The sequence below is a fragment of the Eubalaena glacialis genome, chromosome 14 (assembly GCF_028564815.1).
Source record: "Eubalaena glacialis isolate mEubGla1 chromosome 14, mEubGla1.1.hap2.+ XY, whole genome shotgun sequence".
In the NCBI taxonomy this organism is placed as follows: domain Eukaryota; kingdom Metazoa; phylum Chordata; class Mammalia; order Artiodactyla; family Balaenidae; genus Eubalaena; species Eubalaena glacialis.
This window is the reverse complement of record NC_083729.1, coordinates 59,589,452-59,608,652: the sequence shown is the minus strand read 5'-3', so window position 1 is coordinate 59,608,652 and position 19,201 is coordinate 59,589,452. Positions and strand designations below refer to the sequence as shown.

At 36.9% G+C, this 19,201-nt stretch overlaps 1 protein-coding gene across 1 annotated transcript; it reads right to left on the bottom strand.

Moving 5' to 3' along the window:
- Positions 1–13,656: 13,656 nt before the first annotated feature.
- Positions 13,657–18,739, bottom strand: GKN1 (gastrokine 1). The gene is made up of 6 exons (XM_061211375.1): positions 18,695–18,739; positions 16,809–16,862; positions 16,586–16,720; positions 15,511–15,621; positions 14,440–14,587; positions 13,657–13,751 (listed from the first exon to the last, which is right to left on the bottom strand). The coding sequence occupies exons 1-6, from the start codon at positions 18,704–18,706 to the stop codon at positions 13,657–13,659; spliced, it is 555 nt and encodes a 184-aa protein (XP_061067358.1). The 5' UTR covers positions 18,707–18,739.
- Positions 18,740–19,201: the final 462 nt, after the last annotated feature.

The window sequence follows — 19,201 nt, the reverse complement described above, 5'->3', positions numbered from 1 at the left end:
CTCCAAAATTTTCAGGAATGCATGCAAATTGAGGGAAGACAATACTTTCTTTGTTTAGAACTCTATCAGGAATTGTTTGCCTTTTTAACAAAACAATTTCACCAGCGCAACACAGTTTATGGTATTTAAACCATTGATAGCAGATACTTACGTGAGTTTTCATGTCATGATTCTACATGTAGGTGCAAACATCTAAATATTGAACTTTTTCATATTCTATTTTTGTGTATTTGATCTGTCAAAAACTGATGGGTATGGTAAGGTCTTTCTCCCCCTTTTGTAGCTTTGCTACTTTCTTTTAGCAAGTCCAACAGGTTTTTTTTTTCTTTTTTTGGTTTTATATACTTTGGATTATGTAATTTGGTATATAAAGTTCATGACTATTAGGTCTTCCATGCAGATTACATGTTTTATCATCACAAATGTCTTCCTATAATTTTATTTACTGATTTTGCCATAAATTGTACTTTTGGGTAATGATATCACCACCCTATTTTATTATTTATTTTTAAGGTACCTACACATCCTTGCCAATTTCTTTATTTCTCACATATCAGCATTCTTTGTTTTATCAATAGTTTTGTCTTGTCTAATCTGGATTTTTAAACAAACTCTGAGTCTTTATCTTTTAATAAAATAGTACGATATGGTCACTTAAAAAACTTTTTAATTTTGAAATAATTTTAGATTTAAAAAGGAGTTGTAATGATAGTACAAAGAGTTCCTATACACCCTTCACCTAGCTTCCTCTAGTAAGAATGCGTACCTTACATAACCATGGCACGATGATTAAAGCTGTGAAATTAATGTTAAGACAATGTTGAATAATGTTAAGAAACTAACATTGTCAAGTATTATTAACTAACCTACAGATTTTATTTGGACTTTATCAGTGTTTTTCATTAATGTCCCCTTTTTCACTCCAGGATCCAATCCAGGACACAACATGGCATCTAGTCATCTCCTTAGTCTCCTCCATCTGTGACAGTTTCTCAGTCTCCTGGTAGAAGGTTGGATTGGGTCTTCCAGAAAGATCTGTCCAAGCCCTAACCCCTGGTACCTGTGAATGTGACCTAAGTTGGAAATAAGGTCTTTGCAGATTTAAGTTAAGAATCTCGGGATTCTTTATGGTGGACCCTAAATCCAATGATTGGTATCCTGATAAGAGAAAGGAGAGAAAGATTTGAGACATGTAAGGAAGAAAGCCATATGAAGATGGGGAAGAGATTGGAGTTAGGCTGCCACAAGACAAGGAACACCAGGAGCCACCAGAAGCTGGAAGAAGCAAAGAAAGATTCTTCCCACAGCTTTTGGAAGGAGCACAACTCTGCTGACACTTTAATTTCAGACTTTTGGCCTCAAAATTATGAGAGAATAAATATCTGTATTTTAAGGTACTAGGTGTGTGACAATTTGTTATAGCGGTTCTGAGAAACTAATACAAGGACCTTGACATTTTTGAAGAGTACTGTCAGATGTTTTGTAAAATGCTCATTAGTTTGGGTTTATCTGATGTTTTCTCATGATTATACTGGGGTTATAGATTTTGGGGAAGGAAAGCAGAGAAATGAAGGGCACATCATATCAGAGGGTACATGATATCAACATGACTTAGTACTGGTGATGTTCACCCTGATCACAAAGTGGTGTCTGTCAAGTTTCTCCATTGTAAATTTACTACTTCTCCCTTTCCACACTTTATTTATTAGAAACAAGTCACTGAATCAACGCACAGTCAAGGGGAAGGAATTAAGTTCTACCTCTGTAACTTTATTTATTTTTAAAATTATTTATTTATTTATTTATTTTGGCACGTGGGATCTTCGTTGCAGCATGCGGACTTCTTAGTTGTGGCATGCAGACCCTTAGTTGCAGTATGCATGTGGGATCTAGTTCCCTGACCAGGGATTGAACCCGGGCCCCCTGCATTGGGAGCACGAAGTCTTACCCACTGGACCACCTCTGCTTTGCATCTTGGAGCTGACACACATTTTAAAAAAATATCCCTGAGATGTTTTTAAAAAATTGATCATAACCTAGGCTTAAAAAAACTCTATAAATTCCAGTTAGTAGAAATTTCACAGGCCACATTTATTAACCAAAATGGAATAAAAATTATAAATTAATAATAAAAGAACAAATATCATCAAAACACTGAGAAATTCAAAATACTGTCCTACAATATTTTTGTCATGGAAGAAATAAAAATATGAAATTATTGGCTATTTAACTAAATAATAGTAATGTCAATAATACATGTAAAAAATGAAAGAATGAAGTCGAGTCAGTTATACACAGGAAGAAATTAAGAAATTAGTAAATGTATTATTTAACAATGAAAAGAATGATAAAGATAAATTAAGTAATGAACTCAATAAACTCGAAAAGAATAACAAAATAAACTTAAGGAGAGTAAGAATGAATAAATGATATTAAATAAATTGATATATTGTAAAAGAGAATTGATAGGCAAATTCTAGGGCTTCTTCTTCGGTTTGGAGCAGATTCCACTGTTAAGATGATACACACTTGGTTACAAAAGTCACCTGGATGAACCATTGCAACTTTGGCAGGAATCTGTACCAGGAGCCCTTTTTAAAGCAGGAGGTTCAGCCTTAGCGCTATGTCAGACAATTACAACTTTTAGGAGGGGAACCTCTTTCAAGCATCTAGGTTTTAGCATTAGAACCAGACTTCCTGTTTGGGGCAGTGATAGCTGTAACTCAGCAAGTTCTGGTAGCTACTGAGGAGTCTTCCAGACTCACTGAGACACGTCTGGGTTCCAGTTCCATGCAGAAGCAAGAGTAACCAGGAGGGTTCTTTAGACGTTAGTACACTCCTGGGATGGTGGAGATGCAGCAGGGCAAAAGCCCTGTGGAGATAGACTGGAATTTTGCTGATCTTGGCAGATGGGTTTTGAGTGTCTTACTTTCAGATATGACCAGGGAGCCATTATTTGCACCTTAGCTATAAAGCAGGACACTCCAATTATGTAAGAACAATTCATTAGAAGCTGAAGCCCATTTCTGATTAAGTTCAATGTTTTATTTTATATTGTAAAACAGACCTTATAATAATGCTGAAATCATAGAAGCATTTTCTTATCTGACCAAGGTTTTATCTTCCTACTTCATTTAAAATAATACTTTCTAAATACAAGCAGTTTAAAGATGATTAATTTCTTTCTCTTTTTCTAAGTTAAGGCAATCCAACAAATACTAGATAAATTAGACAAAAACAAATACTCCACTATATCTTTGACACACTGATTGTTGGCATGCTGTTTAATGGTGAATAAAACGGAGGTATAAATTGAGTATGTTTGCTATCACCTTTATATTTTACATTACTCTAAATGTTGTAATCAATACAATTAAGCAAAGGAAGGAATGAAGAAGGGAAGGGAGGGAGTGAGGGGGGGAGAGAGAGAGAAAGGAAGGAAGGAAGGAAGAAAGAAAAAGAAAGAGAGAGAAAGAAAATAGATATTGTAGTAAAGGAAGCAACATGATCAAATCTGTAGACATTATTATCTCCGCAAAACTGCCTTCACTTCAGAAACCAGCTACAAGGTCCTGAGTGTCCAGGTCACCCTCACCTCTGACCAGCTGGCTACAAATTCAGGGGTTCTCACTACCCTCTCAGGTTCAATAATTCACTAAAATGACTCAGAACTCAGTTTTATTATAGTAATGGGATACAAATCAGGACCAGCCACAGAGAGATGCATAGGGCAAGGTCTGGGAGGGTCCCAATCATGAAGCTTCCTTTGTCCTCTCTCCGTAGAGTCAGGGTCGTCACCCTTCTGACAAACTGATATGCAGTGTTGCCAACCAGGGAAGTTCACCCAAACTTTGGTGTCCTAGTTTTTATTGGGGCTTCATTAGGTAAGCACTATTGATTGAATCATTGGCCATGTGACCCAATCTCCAGCCTTCTTCCCTCCCCTGAGGTCAGGCTGATATGCAGCTCAAAGCCCCAACCTTCTAATCACATGGTTGGTCTTTCTGGCATGATGGGCTCCCACCTAGAGTCATCTCATTAGCATAAACTACCAGGTGTGGTGTAAGGGGCCACTGTGAATAACAAAGACATTTCTCTCACCTGGGAAATTACAAGGATTTAGAGACTACCTCCCAGGAATCTGGGAGAGATGCCAGCCATATTCTTTATTACACACCTGCCTGTCTAATATAAAGTAGCAACCCCTTCCCAACCTCAGCCTTCCACTGGAGGTTCTCCTTCTTCCCTCATGTTATTCTGTTCCTTCCTTAACAGTTATCATCATTATTCATATTGTGTATTTATTTATTTATTATTTTATTGTTTTTTTTCCACCACTGGAATGTAAACTTCATGAACAGAGGCGCTTTAATTGCTTTTTTGCTTGCTTTTTCTCCAGTGCCTGGAAAACTCTGTTACATAGGAGGTGCTTAATGAATGTGTTAAACAAGTAAATAAATAAATAAATATTCAATCAATTAAAAAAATAGCATAAATACAGAGCTGCAAATGGGATGTGCTATTGATGATGATCTTAGTTAAGGGAACTGAGCTATGACTTTTGTTTTCTGATTTGAGCCCTGCGGATCAAGATAATACTAGGAAAGAGCATGGTTAAAACAGATCCAGCCTAATCAGAATATCTGATGAGGAGTGATTTAAATGTAAAGTTTGGAATAATTTCTCTTTCACTTGAATTTAGTTGTACTTCCCAATATTCTTGATTGCTTATTTCTAACTTTTGAATATTTGGGAAGTGTAAAACTCAGTTAAGAGATATAGGTATCTATCAATATGAAAATACCTTGGAAAAATTGACTTCAGTTTAAAATTTATTAGTGGATGTTCTGGAAGGATTCAACCACTGAAGATTTGGTTTAAACCATAGAGTTATGTCAGAAGAGCAACTGGGAGGACACCAAAAAGATGTAAGAATGGGCAAGAGCTTATCTAAAATATTTCTTGTTAACGTTTCCCTCTAAGAGTCAGGCTTGTAACAGGATATTGTCTGTTCCTCTCTGGTGCCTCTTGGGGTTATGAAGTCACTAGAACTTTGGGTGACCCTGCAAGCCAGCTCTTTGTGCTGTCTGTACTTCCTCCTGACTCCGATGGACCGAGGTGCTAGGGTGAGCCATGGTTGGTTGTGAGTTACTCAGGTTATCCACAAGGCCAAATAAAACTGCCCATGGGAAGCTGTGCAGCCGGCTTCCAAGCAGTGATTTAGAGTCTTGTGGAGAGCAGGGCTTGGCACTGGCACAGCCCAGGAACTGTGGCTTCTCTCCGCAGACCTCTCGGCATTCCGGTGCTGAATGCAGTCATTTTCACTTACACCACTCTTCTGGGGACTTGGGTCAAAGGCTGAATGTTTGGAATCACCAGCCTCAGAGCTGAGCAAGAAATCAGAGGCCTCTGCCTTATGTTGGAATGAAAGAGCAGTTTCTTTCCATCCACATAGCTCTACCCTCTTACTGTCTTAGTAACATTATCTCACTTATTGTGCTTTTAACTTTAAAGAACTGTAATTAAGCCTTGAGCAAGGGCAAAAGACTGTTTTTAAATACATGTAAAGTGTAAAGAATAATGATACAGCACACACCCATGGACTCTCCACCCCTCAATCTAGTTGGAAAGAGAGCGAGAGTGTTACCACTACCTTGGAAGTCATCCATTTGCCCCTCCAGGAACCCTCTCTCCCTCTCAGGGCTGTACAGTTATACCAAGTTTTGTGTTATCATTCCTTTGCTTTTACTCATGGTTTTACCACATTTGCATGTATTTCTAAAATATGTGTTGTTTAGTTTTGCCTGCTTCTGAACTTTATATAAATATGATATAGTTTCCTCTGCAACTTGCTTTTTGGACTCACCATTATGTTTTGGAGCCATTCATGTTGTTGTGTGTGGCTGTGATTAATTTTTATTTTTGTGATGTTTAGTATGCTGCTAAATAAACATATCCAGATTTATTTATCTCTTCTATTATTGGCAAACATTTGGATTGTTCCTAGTTTTTTTTGGTGTTCCAAATGCTGCGACTATGAACATTCTTGTGCCTGTTTCTGGGTTCCCATGAGCAAGAATTTCTCTAGGATATATACCTAAGAGTGGAATTGTTGGGTCATAGGATAGTCACATCGTCAGCTTGTTAGACAAGGCTGAATTGTTTTCCATAGCAGTTGTATCAATTCATTCTTGCCCTGGCTATGTTCTTCTTACTCTATGTCCCCTGCAACCCCTCATATTAGACTTTTCCACTTGCCAATAGATGGGCATGAAATGTCTCTCATTATGGTTAAGTTTGCATTTTCCTTCTTATGAAGGAAGTTAAGATATCTGTATCTAGATTTGCCATTCTAATTCCTCTTCTATTAGAAACCTATTCATGTCCATTTTTCTATTAGTTATTTATCTTTTTCTTTTTGATACATGGGAGTTCTTTATATAATTTTATACTAATCCTTTATCCAGTTTATGTGTTGCAAATATCTCTGTTAATTTGTGGCTTGCCTTCTCACTCTATTTTTGGTGTCATTGGATAAGCAGACACTTATTTTTAATGTAGAGAAAATTTCCGTATTTTACTTTATGGCTAGGGCTTTTTTCTTCAAAGTGTAGCAATCCTTTCCTCACTCAGTAGTCATGAAGTTATTCTATATTCTAAAGTCTTCTAAGGCTTTTTATTTTGCCTTTCATATTCAGGCTTTTTAATATACTTGAAATTTATTTTTTTAATATAGTGTGAAGTAGGGTCCTGATTTCATTTTCTTATTTCTTTTTATGCCATATGGCTATCTAATTGTTTTAACACCACTTATTTAAAAACCTCACCTTTTTGCCACAAACCTGGAATGCAACCTACATGTTATTTCAGTTGTCTGTAGATCTGTGGATTTGTGGGCTTTCTATTTTGTTGCATTGGTGTATTTGCATATCCCAGTACTTATATCACATTGTCTTGATTACTATGTCTTTATAATAATTTTGATAGATCAAGCTCTTTCATTTTGTTGTTCTTCATCAATAACTTGGTTTTCCTGGCCCTTTCAAGAAGCGTTTAAGATTTTACTCTACTTGAAATCTAAAAAGTTAGCCCACCATGGTTTCATGGATGATGATATTGGACATGAAACTCCTGAGTAAGAGGCAGGGGACTTTATTAGTCATGGCACAGCAAGTGGTATGAGTATGAGATGTATGTGTCAGTGCCCCTTGCCCACAAATCCCATAGGGGTGATGCATATGGACCTAGATAGATGCTTACACACACAGTGGGTTGCGTTATAGAGAGCATTCTGAGCTTAGGGAACTAGAATCTTTTATGGTAGGCAGTGAGCATGCCTGCTTTGTGCTCTAAAGAGAGACACTATCTTTACCTTCCCAGGCTGTTTGCTATACAAACATTCTTGCAAAAATAGTTGAGAAAAAAGGGCCGTCTGTGCCTCTACTTACAAAATGTATAGAAACCTCAAGGACCCTTGGAGAATTGTCTCACAACTGGCCCTTTGATCTTCGATGTACATTACATGCTAAATTAAGCTTGTCATGTATCACACACACATGCATACACATGACCTATTAGGAATTTGTTTTGAATTGCACTGAATCTATAGATTGAGGGAGAGCTGACATTCTTATAATACTGAATTCCTAATTTATGACCATGGTTTATCTGCATTTATTCAGTCTACCTTAATGTGTCTCAATAAAGTTTCCATAGAAGTCTAGCAGATCTTTTGTTTAATTTATTACTTAGTAAGATTTTATCCTATCTTGCCTCAAACTCCTGCAACGTCTCTCTATTTTATAAAATTCTGACACTGGCCTGCAAGGCTCTTCATGATCTGGTTCCCCATTACCTCATTGCCTTCATCTCCTTCTATTCCCCATTTTGCTTGTTCTGTTTCAGCCACACTGACGTCCTTGCTGTACTTTTAATATGCCAGGCACTCTTCTGCCTTAGGCCTTAGCACTGGCAATTTTCCTTTGCCCATAATGCTTTCCTCCCAGAAATATTGGCATGGCTGACTATCTCCTTCAGTCTTTGTTCACGTCACCTTCTCAACAATGCCTATCCTAAATCCTTATTAAAAATTACAAGCTGCCTCTTCTCTCCTGGCATTCTTGATTCCTCTTATCCTGCTCTGCAGTTTTCCCTTAGCATTTCTCATTTTATATCCTATTAATTAATAGTACACAATACTATCCTACCAAATATCCTATTTATTTACGTATTTGTCTGTTTGCTAAATGTATTTGTCATTTATTTTTGCCTCCTGTAACTAATATTTTAGCTGCATGAAGCAAGGATCTTTTCATTTTTATTTGCTGATGAATTTCAAGTGTGTGCAATAGTGCTATGCATGTAGCAGATACTTAAGAAATATTCTGAAATAAATTAAACAATTTTTCCTAGGTATGTCATATCTCTTGCTGCTATTATGCATGTTATTTAAAAAAAATAAAGTTTCTGTATGTTTGCTGCTGACATATTGAAATGGAATTCATATTTGATGGTTATTTTTATATTCAGAAACTTTTCTAAATGCTCTGACTCCCATAACTTATCTATAGATTTGTATTTTTTACACAGAAAACCATGGCATCTGGGCATAATGATAGTTTTTTTCTTCTTTTCTTTCCTTCTAATCTTTATATTTAATATTTCTTTTTCTTAGTTTACTTACTTTCAGCACAACATTTCTAGAAGTTGTGATGGCAGACATCTTGTTTTGTTTCTTGTTTTAATGGAAATGCTTTCACTGTTTTACATGATGCTTATAGACTGTTTAATGAAGTTTTAGGTGGTCTTAGTCTACTTAATGAAATTTCTTTTAATTCCAAATTTCCTAAGAATTGCTTGTTTATTGTGAATGAATATTCAACTCTATTAGGTAATTTTGCTAGTATTGAGATACATCATAAGTTTGTTGTCTTTTGATCTTTTAATGTGGCAGACTACATTATTGATTTCCTAATATCAAACCAACTGGCATTGCTAGGAAAAATCCCACATAGTCACGCTGTATTATCTTTTCTACACTTTGCTCAATGGGTCTGCTATCATTTTGTTGAGATGTTTTGCATCTGTTTTTATGACAGAGATTGCCCTGTACTTTTCCTTTCTCATACCTGCCAGGTTTTGGAATCAAGCAAATAGTATTCTCATGAAATACTTCTCCCCCTGTCCCCATACATTTGAATAGTTTTATAAGATTAGAATAACCTATATTTTCAATGTTTGTAAAACCTCAACATAGAAACCAACTTGACCTGGAATTTTCTTGTGTGAAGTTTTTCAACATTTTAACTAATTCCTTTACTGGTTATAATTATTCAGGTTTTATATTTCTTCTTGAGTGAGCTTTGGTAGGTTAGGTTTTTAGATACTCAATTTACCCAAGCTTTCAAATTTATCTATATAAAGTTGTTCACAATATCATGTTACTGACGTCTTAATATTTGTGGCATTTGTAGCTTAGTATCTTTTTTCTTTTTTTTTTTTCTGGCTACGTTGGGTCTTTGTTGCTGTGCACGGGTTTTCTCTAGTTGCAGCGAGCGGGGGTTACTCTTCGTTGTGGTGTGCGGGCTTCTCATTGCAGTGGCTTCTCTTGTTGCGGAGCATGGACTCTAGGCACGTGGGCTTCAGTAGTTGTGGCTCATGGGCTTAGTTGCTCTGCGGCATGTGGGATCTTCCCACACCAGGGCTCAAACTCATGTCCCCTGCATTGGCAGGCGGATTCTCAACCACTGCTCCACCAGGGAAGTCCCCTAGCTTAGTATCATTTTTATTACTTGTATTGCTTGTAATTTCTCTTATTTCTGGCCAGTTTTACCTAAAGCTTGTCAATTTTACGCCTTTCCAAAGGACCAGTTTTTGACTTTGTTGAGCTTTACTAGTGTATACTTGTTTTCTGTGGTATTTACTTCTGATACTATCCATATTATTTCTTTCCTTCTACTTATTTTGATATTTTATGCTTTCCCCTTATTTTTAAAGTTGAACGCTTGACTCAATTTTTAGCTTTTCTTCTTTTGTAAAATGAACATTTAAAACAAGTTGTTATAGCTACTGCTCACAAGGTTTTGATACGCAGCACTTTCACTATTGCACTGTTCTAAATACATTCTACTTTTCATCATGAATTTTTCTTTGGCTCATGTGTTATTTAGAAGTATGCTGCCTAATTTCAGAACAAATGAGACCATCTTGTTTTATTCAGAGGGGAATAATTATACTATTTTAATTAAATAGAGGTCAGAAAAATGTGTTCTTTGTGATACAAATCATTTGAATGTTTTTGAGATCTGATTTATGCATCAGCATGTGATCAATATTTGTACCTGTCCCATACATGCTTAAGAAGAATATGTATTCTGTAGTGTTCTGTATATCTTCATCAAAATAAGCTTGTTAATTGCATTCATTTTTTCTCCTTAACTGTTACATCTGTAAGTTATTGAGAAATATGTGCTAAAATCTTTAATACTATAGTGAGATTGTTAAATTCTCCTGAAATTCTTACAATTTTTCTTTCATATATTTTGATAGGTGTATAAAATCTAGAATTTTTATATCTTCCTAGTGAATTTAATTTCTTTTATTTTTTAATTTTTCAAAATTTTTATCTATTTATTTTTAACATCTTTATTGGAATATAATTGCTTTACAATGGTGTATTAGTTTCTGCTTTATAACAAAGTGAATCAGCTATACATATACATACATCCCCATATCACCTCCCTCTTGCGTCTGCCTCCCACCCTCCCTATCCCACCCATCTAGGTGGTCACAAAGCACCGAGCTGATCTCCCTGTGCTATGTGGCTGCTTCCCACTGGCTATCTATTTTACATTTGGTAGTGTATATATGTCCATGCCACTCTCTCACTGCGTCCCAGCTTACCCTTCCCCCTCCCCACGTCCTCAAGTCCATTCTCTTCATCTGCAACTTTATTCTTGTCCTGCCCCTAGGTTCTTCAGAACCACTTTTTTTTTTAGATTCCATATATATGTGTTAGCATATGGTATTTGTTTTTCTTTTTCTCACTTACTTCACTCTGTATGACAGACTCTAGGTCCATCCACCTCACTACAAATAATTCAATTTCGTTTCTTTTTATGGCTGAGTAATATTCCATTGTATATATGTGCCACATCTTCTTTATCCATTCAATTGTCGATGGATACTTAGGTTGCTTCCATGTCCTGGCTATTGTAAATAGAGCTGCAATGAACATTGTGGTACATGACTCTTTTTGAATTATGGTTTTCTCAGGGTATATGCCCAGTAGTGGGACTGCTGGGTCATATGGTAGTTCTATTTTTAGTTTTTTAAGGAACCTCCATACTGTTCTCCATAGTGGCTCTATCAATTTACATTCCCACCAACAGTGCAAGAGGGTTCCCTTTTCTCCACACCCTCTCCAGCATTTATTGTTTGAATTTTTTGATGATGGCCATTCTGACCGGTGTGAGGTGATACCTCATTGTAGTTTTGATTTGCATTTCTCTAATGATTAATGATGTTGAGCATCCTTTCATGTGTTTGTTGGCAATCTGTATATCTTCTTTGGAGAAATGTCTATTTAGGTCTTCTGCCCCTTTTTGGATTGGGTTGTTTGTTTTTTTGATATTGAGCTGCATGAGCTGCTTGTATATTTTGGAGATTAATCCTTTGTCAGTTGCTTCATTTGTAAATATTTTCTCCCATTCTGAGGGTTGTCTTTTTGTCTTGTTTATGGTTTCCTCTGCTGTGCAAAAGTTTTTAAGTTTCATTAAGTCCCATTTGTTTATTTTTGTTTTTATTTCCACTTCTCTAGGAGGTGGGCCAAAAAGGATCTTGCTGTGATTTATGTCATAGAATGTTCTGCCTACGTTTTCCTCTAAGAGTTTTTTAGTGTCTCACCTTACATTTAGGTCTTTAATCCATTTTGAGTTTATTTTTGTGTATGGTGTTAGGGAGTGTTCTAATTTCATTCTTTTACATGTAGCTGTCCAGTTTTCCCAGCACCACTTATTGAAGAGGCTGTCTTTTCTCCATCATATATTCTTGCCTCTTTTATCAAAAATAAGGTGACCATATGTGCATGGGTTTATCTCTGAGCTTTCTATCCTGTTCCATTGATCTATATTTCAGTTTTTGTGCCAGTACCATACTGTCTTGATTACTGTAGGTTTGTAGTATAGTCTGAAGTCTGGGAGCCTGATTCCTCCAGCTCAGTTCTTCTTTCTCAATATTGCTTTGACTATTCGGGGTCTTTTGTGAATTTAATTTCTTATCCTGAAATAGTGATGAGAGAATTCTTCTAAGAAACATGGGATTCACTGCTTCCCAGAAGTCAGCTACATGACATTGTATCCAGTTGGTGAGCCATGGTTTTCTTTCTTTCTCACTCAGAGGGCAGTATCTAAGATCTTGATCTTTGATGGGTTTTTGACAGGTTTCCACATCTCATGGCTTCAGGATATTTGGGAAGTTCTACTATGCTGGTAGTACACTTCTTATGAACAGCAGTGGAATTGCCTCAGGATAAAGAAAATGATAATTTTTCCCAATAAGGACTGGTAAATATTGGCACTTTTCCAAATGGTGGCACTCAATGCCTTTAGTTTTGTTTGTTAGTGTTATTTAGGGATATCTTATATGAAGACATGGGAATGGATTAGATATCTATTCTTTTATGCTATCCAGGATTTTAAAAAATATATATGGGAGTAATTTTTAAAAATGAACTGTAGTTTCATATTGGAATACACAACATTAGGCACATCTGTTTTCTCTGAGATCATTCTCCTTCAGTGGAGACCCCAATGCTGTACGTGTACCATGTGACTTCACTCCCCTGGCCATCAAAGAGTAGAGGTTGTGGGCTCTTGAACCATACAGGGTGAAGAAAAATTGGAATTTGGATTCAAAAGTATTAGACTTGACCTCGTGAGCTGGAAAGACACATAAACATGGGAGATGAGGCTCACATTTTGGTTTGGCCATCTTCTGCCATGAGTACAGAAAACGTCATCAAGACAGAAAGAAGAGGGAAGCTGAATTTAAGAGGAGCAGAGAAGAGCTAATATGTGGCTTCAGGGAGAGAGAAGGAGACTTGAGTCTTGGTGCCAGTATAGTTCCTGTTTTCAGTCTTTTTGATACCAGCTGCTTTTCTTGCCCTAAGAGTATTTTAGATATTCCAATATCCTTGTAATACACCTCCTCCTCTTTTCCGGCTCAAGCTACTTTGGGTGGATTTCTGCCCTTGCTGATTTAAAACGTTACTGTGCACATCAATTATAGAGCTGTCTTCATGGTAGTTGGATGGTCTTGGAACTATTCCCAGAGCTGTGGTTAGTAGTATCTGAAGTAGCTAAAGGGGTTCTTTATAAGGGACACATCCTGAGTATAGGCTAATGGCTGGGTCTAATGCACTTCGAAAACTTGCTGCCACCCCATTGCATTTTTTGATCCTGTGCATTCCAAATAGAAATCATAAAGAATTTTAGTATAAATTGAACTCAGTGCTAAATAGGTTTATTGACACTTAAAGAAACCAGACAGGACTAGGAGAAAACATTTCAGAATGACATGATTAAAAACCATTAGAACCCATATTTTTCTGCATAGAATATTCTGATGGCTAAACCCACAGCAACTTTTTTTTTTTTTTTAGTTCTCCACTGTTGCTCCACAGAAGGAAATGTTCAGAATCCAGACTATATCAATACTGAAGCATTTTCCTGTGTATAAAATCAGGCTTGCCTCTGATAAAAAGAAAAGAAGAAACCAATATCAACGCCTTTTCAAGGACCTGTTTTTTTAGGGGATAGAGGCAAGGAATGTCACACAGTTTTCAAACTAGCTCTGCAGTAATTTCAAGATTTAGCTAACTAGCTATCAAGATTAAATCAATCAATTCAGAGATCTGGAAAGTTGCTGTTATGTTAGGTTCCCGTGTGAACTCTTTGTTTTTGTGTAAATTATTCTTTGAATGCCCAGAATTAGTGATTGTTTGAGCTACAAAAAGCCAATAGAGTCTATTGGCATTCTCCTTTCATTTAGTGATTCATGCATTTCTTTGAATATGTCTTGAGTTTACTCTAGATTCACCCTTGAAAGGAAATATTTCAGGGTGGTTAAAAGCACAGAATCCAGAGCCAAAATGCTTAGGATTGACCCAGGCAAGGGGCTTGTGACCTCTCTCTGTGTCTGTTTCCTCATCAGAAAGTGAGAATAACAATAAAACCTATCACATAAGATTGCGGTCTGGAGCAAATGAGTTAACACACTTAAAGCACGTAGAATAGCGCGTGGCACAAAGCAAGCGCTACAGAAGTGTTAACCTTGATTACCATCTCCCGAGTAATTGGTGTCCTCTGTGGACATCCCCGGAAAATAGTCTGACAATCCCACCAGCATTAACTTGGAGTGCACAGTAGAGAGGCTACTCACCTTGAATCTCTTCAGCCATGTATGTTGGAATCCCCTTACACATGGCAACGATGGATTTTCCAAACTGGTCCAGGTTGTCGACTTTGTCAGGGTTGACTGTGTATATCAGGCTCTTAGAAGGTGGTTTCCCTAGTCCTTTACCCTGAAGCTGAGTGTGCACAAGACAGGTGGAAAGGAGGAGAGAGAAAGAGTGCTAAGCCCTGTGGTTTGTTGGGTTGGGGGTTGGGTTCAAGGTCAACAAGGGGGTATTGCTTGGCTATAACTTTTCCATAATCAGAATGAAGAAAGACCAATTCCAGCCCTGTATAATCTCAGAATTTTGTAGTGTCCCAAGGGATTTAGCTGGTTTGAAACCCCAGCTTTTCATATAAACAGAAGTCTGAGGGTAAATTTATTCTGAAGGTTGAACCTCATTTGATCATCTTATATTTCTTGGATTGATTTATATGATAATCAGTTTCTGAGAATGCAGTTTCTGTACACTGTCAGTGAAAGTTACCCACTTATCAGTTATAGGGATATAAACTCAGGCTGACATTTTAAAGAATGATAGATCCCCTCTCCCCACCTACCCCAACTAGGGTTGCCAGATAAAATACAGGACACCCAGTTAAATTTTAATTTCAGATAAATAACAGATCATTTGTAAGTATAAGTATGTCCCAAATATTGCATAGGACATATTTATGCTAACAATTATCCATTGTTTATTTGAAATTCAAACTTAACTGGGTATCCTCTATTTTTATTTGCTACATCAAATAACCCTAACCAACTCTTGCAGAAAAAAGTCCTTGAAGTACTGAGGGCTCGCACTGGTGTGAGCAGAGCTTTGCTCCCCTAACAGTAAAGGTGAGGTGTTTTGATCGGATTCTGTGGAGGCAGGTGTGAGCCACAGCATTTGAGTGTGGTGGCAGCTCTCTCTCCTCAGGCAATTACCAATTCCTCTTTCCCTTTTTTGCTCCACAGAACAGCATACTGTGGTCAAGAGGGAACAACTGTGACCTTCTCATTGTTTATTGGAAATCATAAGACTTCCCCGAGTAAAAATAAAAAGACTTTTATTTTTACCTTCTTTTCCTTGACCAATGTATCAAGGGCTTGAAGAGAGGGCATGACTGCCTTGTTCATTTTGTGCACAATGCATGACTTCTTGTTAAAGAGCCTGGTTACAGCAAAGCCCTATTAAAGAAGATGGTAGATGGTAAGGAGTTATGTTCTCCAAGGTGCTTTTCTCATCAGAAATTAGTTTCACCAGCAGAGGGAAATGGAACTCTGAGATCACGATGAACTGGGATAAAAGTGCTGGATCTGAACCTGTTTTGCAGTCATATTTATTGCTAACATTTGTAAGGAGAGACCACAAACTCTTTGAGGGAGAGACTGAGTGTTGAACTTGCTTCAGGTTCTAGCCTGGGAAGAGTCCCTCAACATGTGTCTGTTCTGCTGAAATAAAATGTTAAATACTATCATATTTTAATCTCCTTTGATCTTCACAACATTTCAAGGAGGCAGGTAAGGCAGGAATTCGTTTTCTATTTGACCAGATGATAAAACTGAAACTATAAGGAGTTGGCTTTTCTAAAGTACAAAGTTTGTTAAATATAGAGCTGGTAATTGCAGAGCTGGGTGTTCTAACTAGAAACAACTGTTTTTATGTTTTGTTTTTTGTTTTTTTGTTTTTACTCTCTTACTAATTAATATTGTCATTTACATTTCCTTTGGTTTTTTTGAGTTACAGATGAAATGTCAATTTCTGTCTTTTTAGAAGGAAATTGACAATAGAGTGAGATAGATTGTGCTTTGGCAACAGTAATATTATGAAGGTCTTTTGTCTTTATTGAGGGTTTCTGCAGGTAAGGCAAAAGATGTCATATTTGTCTTATAGCCTCACAGCATAGTGGATCCTAGTTACTATTCACACTGGCATGAATTTTAACTTACTGTGAGAAACTTATTAACAGCAATTATATCTAGGGGGTGAAACTGGGTGAGCAAAATAGGCATTTTTACTTATAACTCTGTGCTTATGTGCAGTTAGAATTTACATCATTTTAAATTTTTTATGGTTAGCAGGCAATTTTTGTTGTCGTTAAAAAAGAAATGCCATTTTGCAAAGAACAGAAATTGCATGTGGGCTACCTACAGATTCATAGTCCCAGACGGAATTCCACGAGTCCCATCCGTTGTTATTGTCAACATTGGCCACGTTATGTTCATTGTTGACACTCACTGACTGCTGCCCACTTCCACCACTGTTGTTGTGGTTGACATTGATATTCTGAAATTTACAAGAAATTGACATTGATTTAATACTACGGTTCTTTGCAAATGCATTTTGGTAACACACTTTGAAAAATGAGACTTACATAGTTAGCAAGGGCAGGAGTCAGAAAGATGCCAACGAGTCCAGCAAAGACAATCTGAAATCACAAATAACATTGGTCTACTGTTAAATGGCAAAACGATGGCCTCGTCTTTTTTCTTTATCTAAGCTTATAAAAATACTTACTAACTTTACCACTCTGTTGAGTGGTCTGTCTTTTCTTCTTCTTTGGTCTTCTATTTTTTTAACCATAGAAAGTTTTAATGATGATGTTGAATTGTAGGTTAATTATAAGTAATTATGTTGATTGTTTTAGAATTTTTAATGTAGGTCTTATGAAATACTGATGAAGTGTCAGTATATTGAAAAATAAAGTTGAAAATGAATAGCATATATGGTATGAAAATGGTTTTAAGTTCTGAGAACCACATCTGAAAATGATTTAATTTAATTTTCCTATTTATTGACCTGAATGTTTCTTCTCTTCCTAGACCCCCTAATAGCAGTAGTCTTTTTATTTAAAAATTGTTTTAAAGTAATGGATTAGTAAGCAGGTTGGATATGAATGATGAGAAGCCAAGGATGGGGTGTCTGGCTGTGAAATGTGCTTAGCAGAAGGGAAGTCAATCACTGTCCCAGGACACCTGATGTAGTCATGTGTCATTGAGTACACAACGCTTGTTCTCAGAACACAGAGCTTTATGCAGGGTGCATGATTCTGGGTGCCTGTCTTCATTTCCTTTGCCTGGAACAAAATGGTTTGAGAACTGCCCTAGTAATTCAAGGTAATTTAAAAAATTGGTTTGATGTTTCCCCTGATAGTTTAAGAAGGAGGTTAAAAAAATTCAGAGGTGGAAGAAATTTTAGAGATCAATTAGTACAACATAATCCTTTCACAGATGAGGAAACTGAACTTCGGAAGTTGAGTGACTTGGCCAAAGGTGTACCTTTTGTTCAAGGCAGAACCAGAAGAGAAACCAGATCTGACCTGTGTCTGGAGCTCTTTTGTTTTTTTTTTTTTTTAACCTTCCTATTAGTAGAACTTATTTCTAGGGACTTCCCTGGTGGTCCAGTGGTTAAGACTTTGCCTTCCAATGCACGGGGTGAGGGTTTGATCCCTGGTTGGGGAGCTAAGATCCCACATGTCTCGTGGCCAAAAAACCAAAACATAAAAATAGAACTTATTTCTAGAAAATTATTTCACACTTGCAACTCCATTATGAAACAGAGTCTGCTGTAATATATTTTAATGTTTAGTATGTCAAAACATGAAACTATTCACCTGACTCTAGCCCTTTTGCATCCTGTTATGAGACACACAGCACCACCAGTTACTCTGGCAGAATTTTGTGGTCCATTTGCTACACTCTTCAGCCTTTTACATGGAACCACAAGTGAGATATTGCACTAGCTTCATGCTTCAAGTGTTTTCATAACTAAAGGGCTACAGACAGGGTCCAAGGTAAAACTTCCTTACTCAGAGATCCATTTCACAGGGGAGAATGTGACAGTAAGTCTCTCACCAATTTGTTTTGATAATAAGCTTTTTATCTTGCCTGAACATACTCAGAAGTTTTGGTCAAAAAGGGAATTTAAGAAGGTATGAAAAGTCAGACATTTTCTAGGCTTAGAGACTGCTTGCTCTGTGCCCAGACCTGAATCAGGAGATCTGGAAAGTAATTTTTTTTAAAGATAGCATAGTATAAGACGCTCAGGCAGCTGACCAATCCCAGTATAACTATCCTTCTCTATAGAGATGCTTATAAATGCCATGATTCCATGAAAAGAAAGGAGATTATTATTATTATTATTATTTTTACAAAATTTTGCATTACAGTGATATTGTCATAAGAAGCAGACCCCCTTAGCTCAGAATATTAACAGTCTCCAGTTATAAGGGAATAAATTCAAAAGGAAAAATCTACTCACTGTGAACTTCATCTTGACTTCACCAAAGCAATGAAGCCGGGGAGAAGGCAGGCATGGACTCAGAAAAAAAGTCTCCTCATTTTTGTACTTGACCAGCTTTACTCAAGCTAGGTGTGAACAGGTAGGGTCCAAGACTTATCTTTCTCCATTTTCCATATCTGTGCTACGTTCTGGTGTACCAGGAAGCCTTTGGGAATATCCGTCTGGTTAGCAAGGTATTTTGACATGGAGTTGATCTGACTCACCGTTTGTTGAAGTTGAAGATATCAAAACAAACTCAGTATGATTTATGATAACTTCTGGTCCAACTGAAGCTGTGGGTGTGGGTATTTTATATATTGATATTACTCAGATTCAGAAAAAGAATCATCCCTAAAATCAAACAAGGCAAGAAACTGTGGGCCTTGCAGATAGCAGCTCCTGTAAGAATGTGGAATGGTTTCCTCTTCGTACCTTTAACCAAGCCACTGTGTTGCTTTTGTTTAGGCTAAACATGTTCTATTAGCT

Coding starts and splice junctions, on each gene's coding strand:
- GKN1 (XM_061211375.1), bottom strand. Junction 15,622..16,585: donor CCGTCTGGGACTATGAATCT/GTAGGTAGCCCA, acceptor CTTCTTTAATAG/GGCTTTGCTGTAACCAGGCT. Junction 14,588..15,510: donor CATTGGTCAAGGAAAAGAAG/GTAAAAATAAAA, acceptor GTGCACACTCAG/CTTCAGGGTAAAGGACTAGG.